The 18,484-nt window shown below is 47.6% G+C and overlaps 1 protein-coding gene across 2 annotated transcripts in view; it reads right to left on the bottom strand.

Annotated features, from left to right (window-relative positions):
• galnt9 (polypeptide N-acetylgalactosaminyltransferase 9) overlaps window positions 1-18,484 on the bottom strand; it is a 274,221-nt gene that overhangs the window by 66,148 nt on the left and 189,589 nt on the right. For both annotated transcript variants that reach the window (XM_048556262.2, XM_059654892.1), the window contains exon 7: window positions 5,982-6,167. In XM_048556262.2, the coding sequence (XP_048412219.1) occupies window positions 5,982-6,167 (186 nt within the window). The remainder of the gene's footprint in view (window positions 1-5,981; window positions 6,168-18,484) is intronic.

Raw genomic sequence — 18,484 nt, 5'->3', positions numbered from 1 at the left:
CCAACCTCCAGATCCAACGCATCATCCTCTGACACTTCTGCCATCTGCAATCCAATCCCACCACCAAAGACATTTTTCCCTCCCCACCATTATCTGCTTCCTGGAGGGACCACTCTCTCCGCGACTCCCTTGTCCGCTCCACACTCCCCTCCAACACCACCACACCTGGCACTTTTCCCTGCAACCGCAGGAAGTGCTACACCTGTCCCCACACCTCCTCCCTCACCTCCATCCCAGGCCCCAAGATGATCTTCCATATCAAGCAGATGTCCACCTGCACATCTGCTAATGTGTTATATTGTATCCGCTGTGCCCGATGTGGCCTCCTCTACTTCGGGGAAACCGCGCTGAGGCTTGGTGGAACACCTACGCTTGGTTCGCAACAAACAACTGCACCTTCCAGCTGCGAACTATTTCAACCGCCCCCCCACCCCACTCCTTGGACAACATGTCCATCATGGGCCTCCTGCAGTGCCACAGCGATGCCACCCAAAGGTTGCAGGAACAGCAACTCATATTCCGCTTGGGAACCCTGAAGCCCAATGGTATCAATGTGGGCTTCACAAGCTTCAAAATCTCCCCTTCCCCCACTGCATCCCAAAACCAGCTCAGCTCATCACCGCCTCCCTAACCTGTCCTTCCTCTCACCTATCCACTCCTCCCACCTCAAGTTCCACCCCTATTTCCTACCTACTCACCTCATCCCACCCCCTTGACTTGACTGTCCTCCCCGGATGGACCCAACCCCTCCCTAACTCCCGACCTAAAGTCACCTCTACAGGCTCCATTCCTGCCTCTTAGACCTGTCTGTCTCCTCTCCACCTATCGGCACGGTGGCTCAGTGGTTAGCACTGCAGCCTCACAGTGCCAGGGACCCGGGTTTGATTCCAGCCTCAGGTAACTGTCTGTGCGGAGTTTGCACACTCTCCCTGTGTCTGCGTGGGTTTCTTCTGGGTGCCCTAGTTTCCTCCCACAGTCCAAATATGTGCAGGCTAGGTGGATTGGCCATGCTAAATTGCCTGTAGTGTTCAGGGGTGTATGGGTTATCAGGGTTGGGCCTGGGTGGGATGCTTCAAGGGGCGGTGTGAACTCGTTGGGCCAAAGGGCCTGTTTCCACACTGTAGGGGATCTAATCCATCTTCTCCTCTAATCATCTTCTATCCACCTCCCCCTTTCTCCTTATTCATTTCAGAATCCCTTTCCCCTCCCCCATTTCTGAAGAAGGGTCTAGACCCAAAATGCCAGCTTTCCTGCTCCTCCGATGCTGCTAATCTGCTGTGTTCATCCAGCTCTACACCTTGTCATCTCTTTATCATAGAAGTACACCTGTTGAGCTTGTACTATTTCCTGTCCAATTGGGTTCTGTATCTCACTTTTATTAACATAACCCTGTTAATGTATCTCCCTCATATTCAAATCCATTTGCCTTTTCAAATTTCTAACAACTTCAAAACAGAGAAAATGTGTTCTCCTTCTCTCCCTTACTGTCATTGCTGTCACTGTCTCTGAATAAATTGTGTTATAAAAGGGATATAGTGACGCTCATGTGTGAAATCTTGTTTGCTTCATGGGGTAAACAGTTTTGGCCATTGTGTGTAACTGACCCATTAGCCAATCTGTTGCAATCCCACACGTCATTGTACAATAAATCTTTTTATTCTCTGGGAGATTAATTTTCAATTGAGCATGTCCCTTACAGATCATTTGCAAAAATAATAATAATACAACTGGATGGCCAGGGGCCTGCAGTAAAAACTGTGGAACTAAGACAGTTAAGGGTCAGTTTCAACTCCTCTCTCTTCCCACTGGGAACATCAGCACCGTTCAGGTCCTTGAACAACATTCAGTTGAGTTTCCTCCTGCTCTATATCTTGATTCCATTCCACTTATCCACCTTAGTTTACTAAACCTGGCTCCCCTCCACCTATCTTCTCCTCTATCCACCTCCCCCTCTCTCCCTGTTTATTTCAGAATACTCTTCCCCTCCCCCATTTCTGAAGAATGGTCTAGGCCCGAAACGTCAGCCTTCCTGCTCCTCTGATGCTGCTTGTCCTGCTGTGTTCATCCAGCTCTACACCTTGTTATCGCAGATTCCCCAGCATCTGCAGTTCCTGCTATCTCTTAACACGAATCAATCAATGTTAGTTTTGAAAATTTTCCATTGACTCTCGGTCTCAACATTTTGAGAGACAAAATCTTAAGATTTCCAATTTTCTGTGTGTATGCAGAATCTGCCTCAAACTGACCTGGCTCTCATTTTAAAGTTAGATCCATTTATTTACTGATGGGATGAGGATTTCATTGGCCAGGCAGCATTTATTGCCCATCCCTAAACTCCTCCCTCTCACATTGCACCCTCAAACATTCCCCTCAAACTCCTCCTGCTGTAAAGAAAAAGGATTTAGATGTGCACTTGTGATGCCAAAGCAGGGACTAAGTGCTGGGAAATGGGATTAGAACAGTGAGGCGATTGCTTTCAACTGGCACAGAACTTGACGGGCCAAAGGGCCCTTTTCTGTGCTACAGGCCACTCTGACTCTATCCCCAAGCTCCCCCATCACAAAAATTCCACCTCTCCAACCATCCCACTTCTCCGAGCTCCCCTTCCCTGAGCTCTCCCTTCTCCAAAGTCCCCGCCTCCTTCCTCTCTTCTCCAAACTACCCCTTCCATTCTCAAGGGAGTCTTCGAGGCAGTCGCTTGGAGAGGCGGCAGACTCCCATGGAAGCTTCCGGTTCTTGCAGGTTTGGGAGCTGCAAGTCACATGATGGGCCTCTCAGTGACTCAGAACTTGATCCAACACAGAGTTGGCCTGTTTGTGACACAGATCACAATTGCTGCATCACTGTAGATGCATGTAATTTCTACATAGCACAGCCTGAGGTTCTAACCCCTGACTGCCTCTCAGGATTTGTACCCCCACAAATAACAAATTCAGCGGCTACACTCAAACAGGTTAAAAAGTCTATTCCCAGTCTCCCAGGAAGGCGCCACTTCCCAGATAACAAGATGTAGAGCTGGATGAACACAGCAGGCCAAGCAGCATCTTAGGAGCACAAAAGCTGACATTTCGGGCCTAGACCCTTCATCAGAAAAGGGGGATGGGGAGAGGGTTCTGTAATAGATAGGGAGAGAGGGGCAGGCAGACCGAAGATGGATAGAGAAGAAGATGGGGGAGAGGGGACAGACAAGTTAAAGGGGCGGGGATGGAGCCAGTTGAAGTGAGTGTAGGTGGGGAGGTAGGGAGGGGATAGGTCAGTCCAGGGAGGACAGACAGATCAGGGAGTCAGGATGAGGTTAGTCGGTAGGAAATCAGGGTGGGGCTTGAGGTGAAAGGAAGGGATAGGTGAGAGGAAGAACAGGTTAGGGAAGCGGGGACAAGCTGGGCTGGTTTTGGGATGCGGTAGGGGGAGGGGAGATTTTGAAGCTAGTGAAGTCCATGTTGATACCATTGGGCTGCAGGGTTCCCAGGCGGAATATGAGTTGCTGTTCCTGCAACCTACGGGTGGCATCGTTGTGGCACTGCAGGAGGCACAGGATGGACATGTCGTCTGAGGAATGGGAGGGGGAGTTGAAATGGTTCGCGACTGGGAGGTGCAGTTGTTTATTGCAAACCGAGAGTAGGTGTTCTGGAAAGCGGTCCCCAAGCCTCTGCTTGGTTTCCCCAATGTAGAGGAAGCCGCACTGGGTACAGTGGATGCAGTATACCACATTGGCAGATGGGCAGGTGAACATCTGCTTGATGTGGAAAGTCATCTTGGGGCCTGGGATGGGGGTGAGGGACGAGGTGTGGGGACAAGTGTAGCATTTCCTGCGGTTGCAGGGGAAAGTGCCGGGTGTGGTGGGGCTGGAGGGGAGCGTGGAGCGGACAAGGGAGTCGCAGAGAGAGCGGTCTCTCCGTAAGGCAGACAAGGGTGGAGAGGGAAAAATGTCTTGGGTAGTGGGGTCGGATTGTAGATGGTGGAAGTGTCGAAGGATGATGTGTTGTATCCGGAGGTTGGTGGGGTGGTACGTAAGGATGAGGGGGTTTCTGTTTTGGTTGTTGTTGTGGGGGCGGGGTGTGAGGGATGAGTTGCGGGAAATGCGGGAGGCACGGTTGAGGGTGTTCTCAACCACTGCTGGGGTGGATGTTGCGGTCCTTGAAAAACGAGGACATCTGAGATGTACAGGAGTGGAATGCCTCATCGAGGGAATTGGGAATAGGGGATGTCATTTTTGCAGGAAGGTGGGTGGGAGGAGGTGTATTCTAGGTAGCTGTGGGAGTCGGTGGGCTTGAAATGGACATCTGTTTCCAGGTGGTTGCCCGAGATGGAGACAGCGACTTCCCCTTGTGTTTCCAGTCCTATAGCATGGGACATTGTAACGGTCCCAAGACTCTGTCACATTAAGGAGTGCTTGTTTCTAATCTACAATTCTGAAATGATGTGGGTCTCCCAGTTGCTACTAACCTGGAATAACATATTTCAACTGAAGTGCAAATTGGGCCCTTTCCAATTCCCATTTGTGCTCTGCTGAACTCTTACCCCACTGAGTAGGTTAAATGACTAGTTTTATTTAACACTGGAGCCTCTTTGGAGTGTGAAATGTTACTGACCAATGGTGTGGAGCATTGGCCGAGAGAACGAAATATCATTATTCAGGTCAAGACACAGATTTACCCTCTTGGTCTTTAGAGGTACCTGATAATGACTGACAATACGAGGAAGAAGCGGACATGGGTACAATTACAACATTTAAAAGACATTTGGATAATACACGAAGAGGAACGGTTTGGAGGGATAATGGGAACTGCTGATGCTGGAGAATCAAAGATAACAAAGTGTAGAGCTGGATGAACACAGCAGGCCAAGCAGCATCTCAGGAGCACAAAAGCTGACGTTTCGGGCCTAGACCCTTATCAGAGAGGGGGATGGGGAGAGGGAACTGGAATAAATGGGGAGAGAGGGGGAGGTGGACCAAAGATGGAGAAAAGAAGATAGGTAGAGAGGAGAGTATAGGTGGGGAGATAGGGAGGGGATAGGTCAGTCCAGGGAAGACGGACAGGTCAAGGAAGTGGGATGAGGTGGTAGGTAGGAAATGGAGGTGCGGCTTGAGGTGGGAGGAAGGGATAGGTGAGAGGAAGAACAGGTGAGGGAAGCAGAGACAGGCTGGGCTGGTTTTGGGATGCAGTGGGGGGAGAGGAAGAACTGGGCTGGCTTTGGGATGCAGTAGGGGAAGGGGAGATTTTGAAGCTTGTGAAGTCCACATTGATACCATTGGGCTGCAGGGTTCCCAAGCGGAGGTTCAAAATCTCCCCTTCCCCCACTGCATCACAAAACCAGCCCAGTTCGTCCCCTCCCCCCACTCCATCCGAAAACCAGCCCAGCTCGTCCCCTCCCTCCACTGCATCCCAAAACCAGCCCAGCCTGTCTCCGCCTCCCTAACCTGTTCTTCCTCTCACCCATCCCTTCCTCCCACCTCAAGCCAAACCTCCATTTCCTACCTACGACCTCATCCCGCCTCCTTGACCTGTCCGTCTTCCCTGGACTGACCTATCCCCTCCCTACCTCCTCACCTATACTCTCCTCTCCACCTATCTTCTTTTCTCTCCATCTTCGGTCCGCCTCCCCCTCTCTCCCCATTTATTCCAGTTTCCTCTCCCCAACCCCCTCTCTGATGAAGGGTCTAGGCCCAGAACGTCAGCTTTTGTGCTCCTGAGATGATGCGTGGCTTGCTGTGCTCATCCAGCTCCACACTTTGTTATCAAGGTTTGGAGGGATATGGGCCAGGAGCAGGCAGGTGGGACACGTTTAGTTCAGGGTTGTGTTCGGTACGGGCTGGTTGTACTGAAGGGTCTGTTTCTGTGCTGTATGACTCTATGACATATACTGCTACTCCTACAAGCTCCCTAACCAACACCTATACCTCCTTCTCAAATAGACTATCACCGGTGGCCACAACCATTTGTAGATCATGTATTTTTACCTGCCTTGCCCATACTTACATTGATCGGTATGTTCCATGCCATATAGACATGTGATTTGAAGTCATCCATCCAGACCTCAGCAGCTCGCAGGGCATTACGCTTGGCATAGTAATCAATATCGTTGTTGTATGGCTTCTTTGTGCGCTCGATGTGGGCCACTCGTGAGCATGGCAGGACCTCCATGCTGCCCCCGCACTGCCAGACCTGTGAGTGTGCGAACGTGTTTGGAATTAAGATCGTCAGAGTTTATTGGAACCAAAACGCAGAGTCAGCGAAGTGATACCACCCCACACATGGACCATCTCACAATACCAGACAATGACCATCGAGAGTTTCCAGGCTGTAAACAAACCAGTCGGTGGCTCTTTCACAATCTCCATGATAAGGAAACCTTGCATCTACACCAAGGCAGTATTTTTGCACTCAGGCTGCTGTTTCCAGCCTCAAACTGTGGTGGACCTCCCAGTTGAGAGCAGTGAGAGTGTTGGGGGAGGGGATGCACCCTGTTGGAGGAAGTGGTGGGAACTAGGGAAGGTAGGGGAGAGGAACCCCTCATCTGGCAAAAGAATTTAAGGCCGACTGATCATCCCCATGCGGGCACCCAGCATTTCGGCCATGTCCACAGATTGTAAAATACACGAGGATTCAAAGCCGCTGTGCACTCTGGGGCTCCTAACAGCCATTGCTCTCCCAGGCCCCACATTTCCACTCATGACCCCCAACTTTGAGAAGCCCTGATCTACAGGTAACTCCAGCCCAAACATCACAATCGAATCTTAACCCCCTCAGGGCCACAGGGGATGGGGCAATAATGATTGCTTTGCCAGCGCTACCATCAACCCAAGTTCTAGAAAAATTACTGACATAATATGAAAGAACGATTATTCCTCCAGTTACGTACGAAGTAATCACCTATCCTCTGAAGGATGGACAAATGGGGGGCAGTGTTAGGGAGCATGTTCCAACAACAAGACTAACTTACACATTTAAACACCTCCTGGACAGGCACATGGATGATATGGTACGCAGGGTAGTTTGATCTGACAGTAGGATAATAGGTCTGCACAACACCATGGGCCGAAGGGCCTGTTCTGTTCTATGTTCTTATCTTGAGATGGCCCCTTATAGGTAAATAAATGCCCCAAGGATCCTCACAAGGAACATTATGAAGCAAGAGGAGATACAGCCGTGTTGGGAAACACTAGGCTCATGTCATGGCCAAAGATCTGATGTCGAGGGGAGGTTTCAAGGCATTTCTTAAGGGAGGAAAGCAAGGAAGAGAATTGATGAGGGCGAGGGCAGGTGTCCCAGAACTTAGCACCAGAGTGTTAGAGTGATTAAAGTTCAGGCTGTAAAAGCCAACATGAAAAGTGCACTGATATCTTGTGCAGCTGGAGGTGATGGCAGAAGACGGGTATGGATGGGCCATGGAGGGATCTGAAACAAAGATGAGGATTTTAAAAATCAAAATCGCCAGGCGCGAACAAGTAGGGGAATCTAAAACTAGAGGGCATAGGTTTAAGGTGAGGGAGAGGGATACGAAAGAGGGAAGTGAGTGTTTGGAACAGGCTTCCACAGGTAGCGGTATAAGCGAGTATACTTTTGTAATTTAAGAAACATTTAGACAGGTAAATGGATAGAATAGGTATGGAGGGATATGGACCAAACACAGGCAAATAAGACTAGATCAGGGGAGGCAATGGCCTAGTGGTATTGTCACTGGACTGTTAATCCAGAGACCCAGATAATGCTCTGGGGACCTGGGTTCGAATCCTGCCAGGGCAGATGGCGGAATTTGAATTCAATAAATATCTGGAAGTAAGAATCTAATGATGACTGTGAATCCATTGCTGATTGTTGGGGGGAAAACCCATCTGGTTCACTAATGCCCTTTTAGGGAAGGAAACTGCCATCCTTACCTGGTCTGGTCTACATGTGACTCCAGACCCACAGCAATGGGGTTGACTCTCAACTGCAATTGGCCCCTGATGGGCAATAGATGCTGTCATCCCATGAATAAATAAAATAAAAATATTAATTGTGAAAACTGAGCAGCATGGTAAAGTTGGGCTGAAGGGCCTGTTTCCATGCTGTAAACCTCTATCAATCTGGTAAGCACAGGAGTAAAATGTGGAAAGATGACATGAAGCTTCAACATATACTGATGACCTGGCCCATCTTCTCACTCTGTGATACTTAAAGTTGCTCCTGGAATGGAGATATGGCTCACATAGTATTGAAGAATTCACCTCCTGGTATTTACATGCATACACTACCATCACAATCACTTCTGGATCTGGGCTCAAGCTAAGCAATCCAGATGTGCATTTCCCTCAGCATGTCATGCTTCAAAAGGTGAGAGCTCAGTGTGATGGAGACCGAGAACTTGCCAATGATTAGGTGACATGCTGTCATATGGTGATGATATCCTGAGCATATCCTTTAAAGGTATATCACACGCCTGCTGCGAGGCCTAACACAACAAAAGGGACTTGGTGAGAGTTAGGGCATGCACAGCAGAGCTTTGGGTAAAAATAAGACAAAGGACTGTGGAGGCAGGCCTGGCAGCATTTGAGAAACGAACACAGAGTTAACGTTTTGAGTCACAGGCATGCACAGCACAGAAACAGGCCCTTTGGTCCAACTCAGATATCCTAAATTAATCTAGTCCCATTTGCCAGCATTTGGCCCATGTCCCTCTAAGCCGTTCCTATTCATGTGCCCACCCAGATGCCTTTTAAATATCGTAATTGTACCAGGCTCCCCCACTTCCTCTGGCAGCTCGTTCCATACACACACCACCCTCTGCGTGAAAAAGTTGCCCCTTAGGTCCCTTTTAAATCTTTCTCCTCTCACCTTAAACCTACACCCTCTAGTTTTAGACTCCACTACCCTGGGGGAAAGACCTTGACCATTCACCCTCTCCATGCCCCTCATGATTTGAGAAACTTCTATAAGGTCACCTCACAGCCTCCAAAAACAGCCCCAGATATTCAGCCCGTCGCTATAGCTCAAACCCTCCAACCCTGGCCACATCTTTGTAAACCTTTTCTGAACTCTTTCAAGTTTCACAAAATCCTTCCTACAGCAGGGAGACCAGAATTGTACACAGTGTTCCAACAGTGACCTGACCAATGGCCTGGACATGACCTCCCAACTCTTATACACAATGCATTGACCAATAAAGGCAAGCATACTAAATGCCTTCTTCACTATCCTATCTACCTGGGACTCCACTTCCAAGGAACTCTGAGCCTGAATTCCAAGGTCAATGACTCTTCAAAGTTTTGAGTAGAATGTGGGAGGCAGACCATGTATTTGTTTGAATTGACATATCTAAAGTTAACAAAATGGAGATGTTCAACAGCAAGGAATTAAAAGGGGTTGGAAGAGGTGGAAATTGACATGGTTTCCATACGACACAGGCTACTGTTTTATGCACATAAATAAGCCTTGTATTAAGATTAAAAACCCTTTAACACAGCAGATAAGAATTTCAGAAGCACGCCTTAGGGCTTTTACACATTAATACCATATTGTGCTATCCTCCTCCAAACAGTTTGAATCAGATTTTTCTCAGATAAGAAAGATTTACAACTGTGCTATCTATTGAACTATTAGAATTTGTTCTGTGCTCTCAAAAGGTGAACATTATTAGAAATAAAATCAATGAAATTTGCCAGTGTAAGATGTCAGAGTGACTGGAGATTGTATCATTTCACACTGCTAATGCTATTAGACTTGCATATTACATTGAAAATTGAGTTGAAATACTATTAGATAGTAATTAAATTTGTTTTTTCGAGGTGGGATAGCTTTTAATCCATATGGCAAGCATGACGTTGCATCATGCTGTTCTCACAATTGGTTTCTTAATGAACTTCTTGCTTTAAATAATCAAAAGCCTATATCTCTCAGTCAATTCATTTCACAAGGAGCTGGAAGCAAAATCCATGCGACAGTTCAAAAAGAACAGTCTGACTGATGATTTGCGAGTCTTCGAGCTGGAGGTTCTTTGGCAGTATTTTCATCCCTCTGTCAGTAGGCACTGTTATTATAGGAGAATAGAGAAAGCTCAGGAATGAAGAGATGAATTAATGCACTGGATTTCACTCCTCCATTACATCAATAGGCGGCACTGGGGCTAATCGACCTGAACAGAGACAGAGACAGAGAGAGAGAGAGAGAAAGAGAGAGGGGGAGAGAGAGCCTTTACGTTACAAAAGTAGCTGCAAAAAGCAAATTGGTGAAGGTCCTTGCCTCTAAGGAATCTGTGAATAATTCCAAATTGCAATTACATTAGTGAAGCAAGACAATTTATTTATGTAGAGTTGCTGAAGCATGGAGTGTTTGAAACAAAGATGATTGCTGTATGTTTTTATACACTTTCCCCTTAAAAAATTTGAGGTTTTGATCAGGCCAGTAAAATTTTGATGGTTCATTCCAACAGGCAGAATACACTGAATGATCCCCATTCTGCAATGTATACATCTACAGAGCTGTCATCAACAACAGCTCACATTGATGTGGCATCTTTAACACTGCAGAAGGATGAACAATGTGGGTGTGTAATGCCAACCACTACTAAACATATGGTTGGCAGACAGTTACCACCTTTCTAACATAGTAACCGAGTCTACAGGGGCTACTTGGTCCAAACAGATCAAGGAAAATAGACAGATATTGTTACTTGGGCTGTGAGGAGACCGAGATGGTTGATCTGTCTTCCTCAAAAGCCCTTCCTTATAAATGCCATCAGGTTCGGTTGAGTTCGATGCCATCTTCAGCATTAGCCTTTTCAGTGCCATTATCTTATATCTCAAAAATGACCCAAGGCACCTCACTGAAAGGGATTGAGATGGACCTAGGGGGAGTTTAGCCAGGGATATGACTGAATTGCTGAGAGGACTTCACAACTGAAAACATTCTCAATGCAGAAGCAGGCTAATAGTCTAAGTAGCCAGTGTTGGCATTTACCCTTGACATAAACAATTTACGGATTAAATGTCCATGTCAAGGTAAAGGGTAGTTTGTGACCTTCAGGCGCAAAAATTCCAACTCCTCCATGACCTTCTCTCATCTTCCACAGGCTCAAATGTCAGCTCCACAACTGCCTGCATCCCAACTCTGTCAACCGCCTCCTTTTGGATCAATGCTGCTATGCTTGTTGAGGTATGTTGACTCCCATGTCTGGCCAAAATATTTTACAAATTAACCTATTTTTCCAATCAACCTGTTCACACCCCTGGAGGAGGTAGGACTTGAACCCAGACCTCCATGTTCAGGGCGAGAGACATGACCAGTGCACAGGTTTGGCAGTGCTGACAGTTCAAAACCCTTATTCCAGCCTTCAAATCCCTTTCTGGCCTTGTCCCTCCCTGCCTCTGTCACCTCCTCCCGTCCCCTCCATCCCCTCCCTGTCTCTGTCACCTCCTCCAGTCCCTTCCACCCCTTCCCTGTCTCTGTCACCTCCTCCAGTCCCTTCCACCCCTTCCCTGTCTCTGTCACCTCCTCCTATCCCCTCCATCCCCTCCCGGTCTCTGTCACCTCCTCCTGTCCCCTCCACCCCCTCCCTGTCTGTCACCTCCTCCTGTCCTTTCCATCCCCTCCCTGTCTGTCACCTCCTCCTGTCCCCTCCACCCCCTCCCTGTCTCTGTCACCTCCTCCAGTCCCCTCCACCCCCTCCCTGTCTCTGTCACCTCCTCCTGTCCCCTCCACCCCCTCCCTGTCTCTGTCACCTCCTCCAGTTCCCTCCACCCCCTCCCTGTCTGTCACCTCCTCCTGTCCCCTCCAGCCCCTCCCTGTCTCTGTCACCTCCTCCAGCTCAACAACTCTCTGAGATTCCTTCTTTCTCCCCAATATGGTTTCTTGGTCAGCACTAACTTTAATTTCTTCATAAATATACCTTCGATTGGTTAGGCGTGAAGCTCCAGAAATCCCATCTTAAACCTCTCTGCCTTTGTATTCCTCTCTCCACAAGCACTACAAAACATTTGATACCTCACCTCAGTCGCTATGTCTCTGGTCCCTCTCCTAATGTTTTGTATTTGACTGTGTCAGATTTTCATCAGTTTACAGTCCTTTGAAGCACTTCAGGTCATTCAAATCTCTGAAATACACTACAATTAAATAGAAGTATCATTATTTCTACATACAGCATCACTAATTGTAGTTAACTGTTAATTTTATGCCTGAAATTTAAATCTGAGATTGATAAATTTTTGTTTAGCAAGAGTATTAAGGGATATGGGCAAACAGATATGGAGTTAGGTCACAGGTCAGCCATGATCTCATTAAATGGTGGAACAGGCACAAGATGCTGAACAGCTTACTCCAGTGGAGGGGACACGAGGAGGTGACAGAGACAGGGAGGGGGTGGAGGGGACTGGAGGTGGTGACAGAGACACGGAGGGGGTGGAGGGGACAGGAGGAGGTGACAGAAACAGGGAAGGGATGGAGGGGACAGGAGGAGGTGACAGAGACAGGGAGGGGTGGAGGGGACTGGAGGAGGTGACAGAGACAGGGAGGGGCTGGAGGGGACAGGAGGAGGTGACAGAGACAGGGAGGGGTGGAGGGGACTGGAGGAGGTGACAGAGACAGGGAGGGGGTGGAGGGGACAGGAGGAGGTGACAGAGACAGGGAGGGGGTGGAGTGGACAGGAGGAGGTGACAGAGACAGGGAGGGGGTGGAGGGGACTGGAGGAGGTGACAGAGACAGGGAGGGGGTGGAGGGGACAGGAGGAGGTGACAGAGACAGGGAGGGGGTGGAGGGGACAGGGAGGAGGTGACAGAGACAGGGAGGGGGTGGAGGGGACAGGAGGAGGTGACAGAGACAGGGAGGAGGTGGAGGGGACAGGAGGAGGTGACAGAGACAGGGAGGGGATGGAGGGGACTGGAGGAGGTGACAGAGACAGGGAGGGGGTGGAGGGGACTGGAGGAGGTGACAGAGACAGGGAGGGGATGGAGGGGACTGGAGGAGGTGACAGAGACAGGGGAGGGGGTGAAGGGGACAGGAAGAGGTGGAGGGGACTGGAGGAGGTGACCGAGACAGGGAGGGGGTGGAGGGGACAGGACGAGGTGACAGAGTTAAGCCATTCAACTATTATTTCAATCAGACATATAAAGGTAAGACTTCCAAACACAAAATACAAAAGATTCAGTGATCATCTGGAAACCAATTCCCAGACAACGGCCCCTTTACAACAAAACAGTAAACTTGTCCCCCAAACACAGGCACGGCCTGATGTCACCCATGGGCGTGGGACATTTAATTTCGCCTCCCCCCTTGTAATGGATGGCAAATCATCATGCATATACATACCTTACTCCAGGAATACGGAGCTCAATCTAACACAACAATCCAATCAGTGTTGGAGACAATCCCTTTACAACCAAAATAATCATTGGTGAATGTACTCGTTCCTGTAAGGCCCTCTGTTAAATATTTTATATGTTATATTTGGGGGTGGCTCAGTGGTTAGCACTGCAGCCTCACAGCACCAGGGGCCAGGGTTCGATTCCAGCCTCAGGCGACTGTCTGTGTGGAGTTTGCACATTCTCCCCATGTCTGTGTGGGTTTCCTCCAGTTTCCTCCCACAGTCCCAAGATGTGCAGGTTAGGTGGTTTGGCCGTGCTAAATTGCCCATAGTGTTCAGGGATGTGTAGATTAGTTGGATTATAGGGGGAATGGGCCTGGGTGTGATGCTCTGAGGGTCAGTGTGGACTTTTTGGGCTGAAGGGCTTGTCTTCATGCTGTAGGGATTCTATGATTTTACAGACCTCAGAGCATTGCCAAGGTGGCACCAGCTACTAAGCGAGTGACCTGTTTATTTGCAAGAAAACGTCTGCAATCACAACCCATCCGCATGAATTATCCAGTCATTATCCAGCCTTAACCAATCAAATATAGCCAACACAGATCGGATAGCAGCCTTGCCTAATCAAACACAGATCAATTAAACCATTGAGTGCTCAAGTCAGTTTCACACAATAGGCATCATCTTTTGTGGTGACAAAAGCTACTGGAGTATAATTGTTGATAAGGCTCTAGCTCTGGATCAGTCATCCTTGTGTATACAGAAATTTGAGACAGATAGATACATTCTTGATAAGTCGCAGAATCAAGGATTACAGGGAAAGGGCAGGATTGTGGATGTGAGAAATGTTGGATTAGCCATGATCCTAGTGAGTGACAGAGCAGGTTTCAGGTGCTAATTGGTCTACTTCTGCCTCTATTTCTTCCAGTTTTATCTCCTTCACTGTCTATTCAAATGACTTGATAAAATGTTGAAATGACCCAAATAGTCTCACTGTCCTCTGCTGTCTCCTGCAAACGCGTCCTTCTTCAAAAACGTACCTCAATCTTTTTTGAACATTCCTATTGAAGCTGCTTCCACTTTCAGGCAGCACATTCCTGATGATGACAGGCCTTTACATGAAATAATTTTTCCTTATTCCCACTTTGTTTGTTTTGTCAATGATTTTTCCATTTGTGTTACTACCTCTCCTGTCTTTGGAAAGATTAGCTTATAATTTATTTGACCAGCAGGTATACACATACCAGACAACTAATCCAAATCACCACCGCGAATGAGCTAGTACTGGAAGCTGGAATCTAGAAAGACTTCTGAATACCAGCAAAGTGGATGAAATTGCAGACAGTAAGAACATAGAACAGAAAACGAAGAACATTACAGCACAGTACAGGCCCTTCGGCCCTCAATGTTGTGCCGACCTGTCATACCCATCTGAAGCCCATCTAACCTACACTATTCCATGTACGTCCATATGCTTATCCAATGACGACTTAAATGTAGTTAAAGTTGGCGAATCTACTACCGTTGCAGGCAAAGCGTTCCATTCCCTTACTACTCTCTGAGTAAAGAAACTACCTCTGACATCTGTCCTATATCTTTCACCCCTTAATTTAAAGCTATACCCCCTCGTGCTCGCCGTCACATCCTAGGAAAAAGGCTCTCCCTATCTAACCCTCTGATTATTTTATATGTTTCAATTAAGTCACCTCTCAACCTTCTTCTCTCTAATGAAAACAGCCTCAAGTCCCTCAGCCTTTCCTCGTAAGACCTTCCCTCCATACCAGGCAACATCCTAGTAAATCTCCTCTGCACCCTTTCCAAAGCTTCCACATCCTTCTTATAATGCGGTGACCAGAACTGTACGCAATACTCCAAGTGCAGCCGCACCAGAGTTTTGTACAGCTCCAGCATAACCTCTTGCTTCCGGAAATCGATCCCTCTATTAATAAAAGCTAAAACACTGTATGCCTTCTTAACAGCCCTGTCAACCTGGGTGGCAACTTTCAAGGATCTGTGTACATCGACACCGAGATCTCTCTGCTCATCTACACTACTAAGAATCTTACCATTAGCCCAGTACTTTGCCTTCCGGTTACTCCTACCAAAGTGCATCACCTCACACTTGTCTGCATTAAACTCTATTTGCCACCTCTCAGCCCGGTTCTGCAGCTTATCTATGTCTTTCTGCAACCTACAGCATCCTTCGTCACTATCCACAACTCCATCGACCTTAGTGTCATAAGTACGAATGGGGGTCATTAAGGTGCACTGGTATTGGAAGAAGATATCACTCTGCAGTCACTCAGCAGCTTATGATCCAATAGAATTGTCTCTTTGGAAGCAAAAACAAGACCACAGATTACTAGCTGAGTGGCTGTGAATTGGGAGAGGAGAGTGTGCAGTGGGATCTAGGTCTCCTTGTGCACCAGCTGCAGGTGCAGCAGGCAGTAAGGAAGGTAAATGGTATGTTGGCCTTCATTGCAAGAGGTTTCAAGTACAAGAGCAGGGATGTGTTGTGGCCTTGGTAAGACCACATCTGGAAACCTGTGTGCAATTTTGGTCTCCTTTTCTGAGGAAGGATGCTCCTGCTCTTGAGGGAGTGCAACAAAGGTTTACCAGGCTGATTCCAGAGATGGTGGGTCTGACGTATGAGGAGAGATTGACTAGGTTTGGATTATTTTGCTTGAGTTCAGATGAATGAAGGGGGATCTCATAGAGACTTATAAAATTCTAACAGGACTGGACAGGGTAGATGCAGGAAGGATGTGTCCAGAACCAGGGGTCACAGTATGAGGATTTGGGGTAGATGATTTAGAATGGAGATGAGGAAACATTTCTTCACCCAAACAGTGGTAAGCCTGTGGAATTAACAGCAAGTAGTTGATGCTAAAACATTGAATGTATTCAAGAGGCGGCTAGATACAGCACTTGGGGCGAATGGGATCAAAGGTTATGGGGAGAAAGCAGGATTAGGCTACCGAGTTGGATGATTAGCCATGATCGTGATGAATGACAGAGCAAGGCTTGAAGGGCTGAATGGCCTCCTCCTGCTCCTATTTTCTACGTTTCTGGGTTTCTATGTCGCGACTGATGCACTTTTTCTCAAAGAACATGTTGCAATTTAAGTGGCATGGAGATTGAGCCATAGGGATGCGCTGAATCTTTTGTGTTTTAATTCCCTCGCTGCACGGATAACTTCCTCCCACAAGGAAAAGGGTTCTGCTGCTGATGTCAACCATAAACAAAAATGGGTAGATGTTGATGGGAATAAAAAGGGCAAAGCTGTAAAACGCACTTCCATTTTAGACGAAATCAGAGTTAACCGCTGTGCAGCCAAGTTCTCTTCTGAAGGGAACACATCATTTTAAGAGGAGGTTATACGCACTTCTCTCCCAATTTTAACTCTCAAAAATTGGGCTGGTCAGACCCACAGTTACACCCCGTTCTCCTCTTCATTCTATTCAACTGAAAAGAGCAGAGTGTGCTGGCAAAGGACACAAACCAAGCCCTTTTTACTTTCAGTACAAACTCTATCGCCTCAATCCTAACTCCAGCCTTCCACCTAGCAACTACCTGAGGCTGAGGCGAACAGTTTGCAACCTCCACGTCCTGCCTGAGTCCAAACTGAGTTCACAATCCCTCACTCTCCTCACCTGCAGGATCAGCCTCAACTCTCTCTCAGAAGAGGAATCCTTACAGTGTGGAAACAGGCCATTTAGCCCATCAAGTCCACACCAACCCTCACAAACATCCCACCTAGGCCCAGAAACCCCTACCCTATCTCAGCCTCCCATCTCCAGCCCCTGCTGATGAACCTTTTAATCCGGTTATCTCCAGACTGGACTCTTCCTGTGCTTTTCTGGCTTCACATCTAACACTCTCCATGACCTTGAGTTAATGCTCTGTCAACAGTTCAGAACTCACAGCATGTCCTGTTGACCTATCACCCAACATGCTGACCTATATTAGTTCCCATTCCAGTACGGTCTTTCTTTTCAAACACTCATCCTTATCACTGAAATCCCTAAAGTGGCGTCCATCCCCTGCTCCGTCATCCTTCCCTATCTCAATTACCCCTCGGGATAGTATACAGCAATGAAAATAGCTTCTATTTGACCTGGCACCTTCATTGTAGTAAAATGGTTCAACATGCTTCAGAGATGAGGGCTCTCAAACAGCATCTGACATACGGTTCACGGCTCAAGACGGCAGCGGTGGAATATTCCGGCTCCTCAACCTATTTTTAGTGTTCCTCAGGGAGCACAACATGGGATCTCCACCTCCCAGTTTCTCCCCAGTGTAATGCTGTGCTGGGTGGGTGGTGAGACTTAGAAAACAGAGGTTCTGTGGACCACCAAATCTTATTGTCCATCATAAAGAAAAAGTTGGCGATTTAACAATGGTGAATGATCTGAGTGCAAATCAAGGTCAGCGACTTGGCATCAATGATTAGCTTACAAACATACAAACAAGTAACACGACAAAACCAACTGGCCCTTCCAGCCTGCTAGACTTTTCAATAACATTACAGCTAATCTGATTTTAACCTCAACTCTACATTCCTACAGGAGCAAAGTGCCACAGATGCTGGAATCTGTACTGAAAACTAAAAATGCTGAAAATCACAGCGCGTCAGGCAGCATCCATGGACAGAGAGAGCAAGCTAACGTTTTGAGTCTAGGTGACTCTTCTTCAGAGCTGATGTGACATGTAGAGGGGACAATAGTTACATATTAGGGATGGAGTGCTGGGGGAGAAAGGGTGTTGATAATGCACATTTAGTGTGAGAATGGCAGAAATTCCTGCATATCCCTGATAATCTTTCACCCCTTCGGTCATCATGAGCCTATCTTGCTCTGCCTTAAAGTTATTTGAAGATTCTATACCCGCTATCTTTTGAGGAAGGGAATTCCAAAGACTGAGGACCCTCTGAGAGAAAAATGTTTCCTCATCATTATTTTAAATGGGCAACCCCTAACTTTTAGACAGTGATCCCTCATTCTCTCCCACAAGAGGAAACATCGGCCCAGCTAACTCCCCTCAGGATCTTACAAGTTTCAATTAAATCACCTCTGAATCTTTTGAAACTCCGGAGGATACAAGGTTAGTCTGTCTAGCTTTTCCTCACAAGGCAATCTGCTTATTCCAGGGATTCATGGAGTAAACCTTCTCTGGGCCTGCTTCTAATGTGTTCACATTCTTAGCA

This window comes from Stegostoma tigrinum, chromosome 26 (assembly GCF_030684315.1).
Source record: "Stegostoma tigrinum isolate sSteTig4 chromosome 26, sSteTig4.hap1, whole genome shotgun sequence".
NCBI classification, from domain to species: Eukaryota; Metazoa; Chordata; class Chondrichthyes; order Orectolobiformes; family Stegostomatidae; genus Stegostoma; species Stegostoma tigrinum.
Note: the sequence above shows the minus strand (reverse complement) of the source record. Positions and strands in the feature narration are given on the sequence as shown.